General features: G+C 44.3%; 2 protein-coding genes across 8 annotated transcripts in view; one reads left to right on the plus strand and one right to left on the minus strand.

Moving 5' to 3' along the window:
• The window catches only part of PPP4R4 (protein phosphatase 4 regulatory subunit 4), a 97,657-nt gene extending 96,695 nt beyond the window's left edge, over positions 1-962 (plus strand). For 4 of the 7 annotated variants that reach the window (XM_077268365.1, XM_077268368.1, XM_077268403.1 and 1 more), the window contains one exon: positions 290-962. In XM_077268365.1, the coding sequence (XP_077124480.1) occupies positions 290-314 (25 nt within the window). In that variant the 3' untranslated portion in view covers positions 315-962. The remainder of the gene's footprint in view (positions 1-289) is intronic. The other 3 variants (XM_077268379.1, XM_077268395.1, XM_077268389.1) reach the window with 1 other exon arrangement.
• SERPINA10 (serpin family A member 10) lies at positions 839-6,007 on the minus strand. The gene is made up of 5 exons (XM_077268420.1): positions 5,869-6,007; positions 4,698-5,573; positions 3,656-3,929; positions 3,065-3,212; positions 839-2,381 (listed from the first exon to the last, which is right to left on the minus strand). The coding sequence occupies exons 1-5, from the start codon at positions 5,873-5,875 to the stop codon at positions 2,190-2,192; spliced, it is 1,497 nt and encodes a 498-aa protein (XP_077124535.1). The 5' UTR covers positions 5,876-6,007; the 3' UTR covers positions 839-2,189.
• Positions 6,008-6,625: the final 618 nt, after the last annotated feature.

A 6,625-nucleotide genomic window follows, 5' to 3' on the forward strand; every position in this document is an offset into this window, starting at 1 on the left:
GTTGTAAAACTACAGCTCCTCCCAGCATGCCTGTAGCTGGAGAATTAGTAGTTGGATATAGTGGTTTCCGTAGCTTTACAGAAGTCGGCAGGATTATGAATGCAGCTCTTGAGTATAATTACTTTGTATGTTGAGCCTGGATGATTGTACCTGCGAGTAATCCTCTAGGAAATCCAGACACAATGGGGCGGGGGTCTCCATACTACAGTTATCCCTCCCCACACCTTAAAGGGGTTGTCCCTTTATATTCAATAGTTAAAAATTCTTCATTTTTTTGTCTCTCACTAAGGAAAAACAAAAAACCCAAATCTTAGCTCCAGGGTCCAGGAAGAAATAAACCAAAGAAGTCACAGAGAAGTGGTGAACCGCGCGCTGAAAAATATGTATTTATACTCCGGCCGATCCGAATCCAGAAGAAGACATCTGCTCCGCAAGATTATCGCTGCACGGTGGACGCGTTTATTAGCTGACCTGGGCGCCGCTTATCTCCCTATAAGCCTCCCGCAAACCTATTATCTTAAAGGAGCCAAGCGCTATTTACCGGTATTGGAGGCCACATCGCCCTCTGCAGGCAGATCCGAGAGCGGAATCACAGACCGCCGCTGCGACCTTTTCTACAGTCCTGTGTTCTCCAGTGGTGTAAATACTTGAGTTGATATTTTAGAGTATTTTAATAGTTTTTTTTCTTTGCCCAGTGACCACCAGTTCTGCGCGTTACTACCGCTACTGTACTATGCTCCGCCCCTCGCGCCAAACACCTCCGCCTCTATGACCGTGACTGATTCCCGCCACCCCCTGTCCCTGAGAGATGTCTGCGACAGTATGGAGCTATTGTCAGCTTCTTTTACGTTTGCGATGAGAAAATGTAAATTTATCAAAGAAGTATTTTTATTCATTGTATGAAAATTCTATAAAAAAAAAAAAAGAAGAAGAAAACAAAAAAGTCACCGGGGCCCCTGGATGTTTTTACATGTGCGCTTTTTACGAGGTCCATGATTTAGTGATTCCTGAGACGGCGCCGTGCATGCATCATTGCTAATAAACATGTTGCTACAAACCTTTAGGTCTTGGATAATTTATGAGAAAACAAAACTACACAAAGTTGTCATTAGTATCATTAGAGGTCACTAATTCCACTCACGAGCTACTCGTGCATCCTCCTCCACATCCAGTACAATAAAGGACAAATTTTGAAGAAAATCGCTATTAAAAAATATTCCCGGGTTTAATATATATTTTTAGAAGAATTAATGGAGTTATCGATGTTTTGCCGACCGGAAAAGAATAAAAAATAAAATAAGAATTTGCTATTTTGGCAGTTTTCTTATATTTCATGTCAAGTCTAGAATCTGTCCCATTCCATACAGAACTGTGCTTCTTAAAAGGGTATGAGAACTTTTGCATCTATGAAGAATGGCGCAGCACGTATAAAATGAAGCAACTTTGGAAAAAGAAACCTGATTAAAGATATATACAAAATAAAGTGTCTTCCATTGTTTCCTCTTAAAGGGTGTGTGCACTTTTGCAACTAACTTCATATTTTTTACTCCAAAAATCCTAAAAAGCAGCAACTTTGCAAACAGTTATAATTACAAAACGTTTTTCCGTTTTGGGTCCACAGCTCCTCTGCGTCCCAATGGTTACAGATGACAAACCTGCCCTGTGTGGTCGGATCCTGCAATCCTGTGTTAGGGAAGAGTCAGATGGCCATATGACTTGGATGAGGATCGCACCGCTCAGACTGGCCGTCGGCTTTCCTAACCCGAGCGTGACAGCTCCATAGAAATACATGCTGTCATGCTCGGGTCGGGAGAGCCGCCGGCCGGTCCGTGCAATGCGTTGCTATCCCTGTCTGAGCAACACGGCCATCTGACTCTTCCCTTATACTCACCGCTTCACTGTTTGTAGGTGATCATGTGCAGTCGACCCCCTCTGCCTCCTCTACTTAGCTGCAGGATCAGACTACATAAGGCTTGTTTGTTGCTTGTTACCATGGATACACATAATTTTGCATAGGAGCTCTAGATAAAAAAAAAAAAAAGTGAATTTTAATTCAAACTATTTACTAAGTTGTTTCCTTCTGTATTTTAGATGTGAAAAAGTTGGTTGCAAAAGTATTCATGCCTTTTAAGAGGAAACATTAAGAAGAAGTAAGCCTTCTCTTTCTTTGGGCAGAGTCCTTCCATTTGTTAGGATTCGGAGGGGTTGTTCACTCTTCCGATAAACAGCAGCGATTTGTAGTTTTCGTTGAAGATCATGAACATGAAGGGATGGTTCACGCGGATTGTGTAGGGCAGGGAGTAGGCCACCATTTCCGTTCCAGTGAAGGCCACAGATTCCGTCCCGATCTCGTCTACATCTATCACGGCTCTCTGGGTGATCTAGAAATAACGTGAAAGGAAATCAATCACACTGCTTTACACCATGTTTGGCGGATGACTATGGGTGATGTCAACTGTTCCCACAGCCTGAAGCTCTTCACGTCACTGGACAGCAGTGGCGATCTCTGTCGTGTTTCGGTTCATAGGACTGTTAGTGGGAACTTGTAAGGATCAAGCCAGGATATGGGACCCTACCTGACATCTTACCAAGGGAACAGAAGGGTCTACATGGCACTTTATTTTTGGGTCATTGAAAATGGCTTGGGGCTTCAAAAAGCTAAAGAAAAAATACGAAAAGAGGAGGTCCATTAATATTGGGGGCTATTATCAAAGAGGGTTTAACATGGGTGGAATCACAGTAGTAATGAGCGAGCATGCTCAGGTGTTATCCAAGTATCTTGGGAGTAATATGTTTGAGTCCCCACGTCTGCATGTTTTGTGACTGTTAGGCAATCCCCGCAAGTGTTGAGGCTGTCTAACAATCGGGCTGTCTTAACAGCCGCAAGACATGCAGCCACAGGGACTCAAACATAGTATCCAAGCGCGCCCAAGATACTCGGAGCATGCTCGCTCATCACTAATTAGGAGTAGTGGGGTACAATACCATTCCTAAAAGCAGGTAAGGGATATCCAGTGAGGCTGGTAGCAGTTTTAGACAGATTTGTATGTTGTATGGTACATACCTCAGAAAGTTTCAGGTTCCTCTCGTCGGTCATACCGGTGAAATTCGCCTTCCCAGTAAAGACGTCCCTGATGCCCATCTCCTCCAGGGTGGACCTCAGCTTATACTTCAGGTCCATTCGGAATTTTGGAAAGAAAACATCGGTTTTCCTGGTGGCAAATGAGAAATACTATTATCTGGCAGATGATCAGCTACGATGTGCTGTATGGCACATCACTAAAAGTGGAAGACTGCAAGGGCTCGTGGTGGAGGCCACAGATATAGGCTGCTGTAGGTAGAGTCTTCATGCTGAACAGCAAGGGTTGAACGAGGTCATAGGAGAAGGACATGTGAACCTTTGGGGCCCCATTTTACCTAAAAAGGAGGGACACCCCAGTCATCGATTTTGGCTAGAAATTTTCGCATAGGGCTTAGCCATCCTCCAAAGTGTTGGACAGGGTCTTGGAAACCACTAAACACCTACATCAATGGCACAGGGACCATCCTTCCCAGTATTGGTGGCACCAGTTGACTTTGGAAAACCCACTTTAATTATACAGCATCCTACTCTAGATCTCTGCATCCTGGACACAATGGAGGGTGCACTCTTTACCTGGTCTTCATTTTCTCCAGCCAAGACGTAATGAGCTTCATTGATAATTTGTCTTCTAATACGTCGAAGTCTCCTCCCTTTACCGGCATGACGACCAGCATGTGAGCGCCCCCTCTGTATGGGAGGTTCAGCACCGTACAGGACAGTGACTTGTCAGTCATGGAGGCCACTTTATCTGTCTTGTACATCATTGGCACTTTCACCGAATTGTATTTGTTCACAAAGAAGGAATTGGTCGTGGTCGAGTCTGGATTAAAAGGAACCTGCCATTTACCTGGAAAAATAAGAAAAGCCGATATTGAGAACAGGAATAAAAAACGAGAAATTTGAAAGGGATGTGCTAAATAAAAAAAAATGTCTGCCTTCCTACAAATCAGGTTATTATAAAGTTTTGCAACTCCAAGCCTGGACCTCACCTCACCTTCAATGGAGCTGTAATACCAGACACAACCTTGGGTAAGGGCTGGAGATGTTTTGTTTTTTTGTTTTTTTAAATTGTGGACTATCACTTTAAGAAAAGTGAATGGCTAGCGTGACAGGCATTGGGACAGACCTATTGGTTGTTAAAGGGGCTATCCCAGAACTATCCTACTCCATATTTTTTGCAGTGTCACAATAATGTCATAGTGGAGGGAGTACGGAGAGGAAACCCTCTAGGCCAGTGGCAACGTCCCCCCATGATAGTGTGAAAGTCTGTGAACAGCTTACTGTTAAAAGTTCCTTAAGGCTGAAGAGGCTTTAATATGCACCATCCATCACTGATAAATCATAATGATATGTAGATAAGAATCTATAAATATGATCCTATGACAACACTTCTGGCCCCAAAGTCCACTAGCTTATTGTTATAGGAACCAGATCTTAGCTTGGGCAAGTGTCCTCCAAATCACACTAAGCCTCTGAGGAACATGGCTCCAGATGCTCTACTCAGAATGCCATTATTACTGGGTAAAGGGGTAAAAAGTTTCAGACTTTGTTTAATAAGGGTCCGGCAGACCACCTGTGGGACAACAACCCCTAGACTTAAATAATCAGTCAATACCTTTAAATGAGATGAAGTCGAGAAGGATCATCTTGGTCTGCGGGTCGATATCGTCCATGAGTTCAGTCACTTTCCCCTTTGACTTTTTGATTATGAAGTCTTTGATGATGTTTTTGGCATCTTCATTGTGAAAGTCGAGGCTCCGGTACTCCATGCCGAAATAGTCCCTAGTCTCATTGATGAACTCATCATGGAGGGGAAAAAGATGGTGGACGAAGGAGAGACTGCCCAGCTCCAGGTCGTAGCCATCACTTCTCCTGATTCCATCTCTGAGCTCCTTCAGCAGGTTTGGTATCTGGTCAGGGTGTTTACTGGTCTTGAGGGCTTCCCAGTTCAGACCAGTCAGGAGCTCGTCGTAGCTATCTCCTCGACTCCCAACCATTAATGAAGCGAGATTGAACGAGACACTGAGCGGGGAGAAGAAGATGTTGTGGTCGTGCTTGTTGGCCAATTTTCGGTACAGGTTGAATCCAAAGTTACTGTTCATTTTTGAGATCTGTATTGCAGAAAATTCACTGGTGCCATTGGAGGAGTCCAGAAGATAATCTGAGCGTGGAGGAGAACTGTTCAGATGATCCATGTGCCTCTGAGATTTGTCAAGATGATCCGTGCGCCTCTGAAATCCATCGAGATGATCGGTGCTGCTCTGAGATCTATCGAGATGATCTGTGCGGCTCTGAGATCCATCAAGATGATCCGAGCGATTCTGAGATCTATCTAGATGACTCAAGTGCTGAGGAGTTCTATTTTGAAGATGATCGGTGATCCGAAGTGATCTGTCATAGTCCTCATTGTCCTTCTGTGACTTGTGATCCCAATGAGCCAGGCAAACCCCGACAAGAAAGAAGACCAGTGCCCGTCTCATCGCGGAGTGTCCTAAATCAAAATACAAGAAATGCATTTTATTTTTATCAAGTTCAGTGGTCGGGCATGCTGGGAATTGTAGTGTTCTACATATAATACGAGTGGGTCACGTTGGGAATTGTAGTGTTCCTGTTGGCTGCAGATGATGGTTTACAAACAATACATGGAGACCTATTCACATCGGTTACTTCTCGTTATAAGGAGCAGATACCAGTTATGTACATAAACATAAAATAACCAATGTCAATAATCATTTTACATATTCAGTCCCAAAAAGAGGTTTCTGCTGTATAAATGTAAATCTCACCTGTCATCTGAATTGTCGGATCCCAAATCCCCAGAATCTGAGACTAAAGACCAACGTCCTGTGTCCAGGGTCAATATTTGACAATCCAAAGTGTAGTCTGTCCTGGTTTCTGCTCCTGTACTTATTAACTGATGCCCACACATCCATGTCAGCAGCCTCCCGTAATCGTGGATCCAACCTCTGGTTGTGGGAAGGGTAACACAATATCACTCCCATGTTATAGATCCGCTACACTGTGGCCACATCCGGGAAGTGACATCAGAACGTACTGACAACAGAAAGACTCTGAAAAGGGGCGTACAAGGCAGTGCGGTATTTTTTGTATTATGCCCATCCTATTAATTTGTCATAACCTCAGCTTACAGAATATGAAGCTTAAAGGGAACCTGTCAATCCCCCCCCCCCTCCCCAGGCGTTTTTAACTAAAAGAGCCACCTTGTGCAGCAGTAATGCTGCATTCTGACGAGGTGGCTCTTTTAGTTCTGGGTGCTGTAATTGCCGAAATAATCAGTTTTGTAATTTGTCCTAAATACCTTTTCTTTAGTCAAGGAGGCAGGCGTTTCCCCCCTGCTGCAGACGCCACACAGCAGTCACTCAAATCTTCTTGGCGCCGGGCGCCGCCTCTTCACCGCTGTTTTGAAATCTGCCTGCGCTCTTTTCTTCTGCTTTGGGCAGGCGCAGTGAGTGCTGCCTGTGCGGCCGCCCTGCTTGTGAATCCCAGCCCCGCAGTGACTTATGATTTATTCACACTGCGGGG

This window comes from Ranitomeya variabilis, chromosome 1 (genome assembly GCF_051348905.1).
Source record: "Ranitomeya variabilis isolate aRanVar5 chromosome 1, aRanVar5.hap1, whole genome shotgun sequence".
NCBI classification, from domain to species: domain Eukaryota; kingdom Metazoa; phylum Chordata; class Amphibia; order Anura; family Dendrobatidae; genus Ranitomeya; species Ranitomeya variabilis.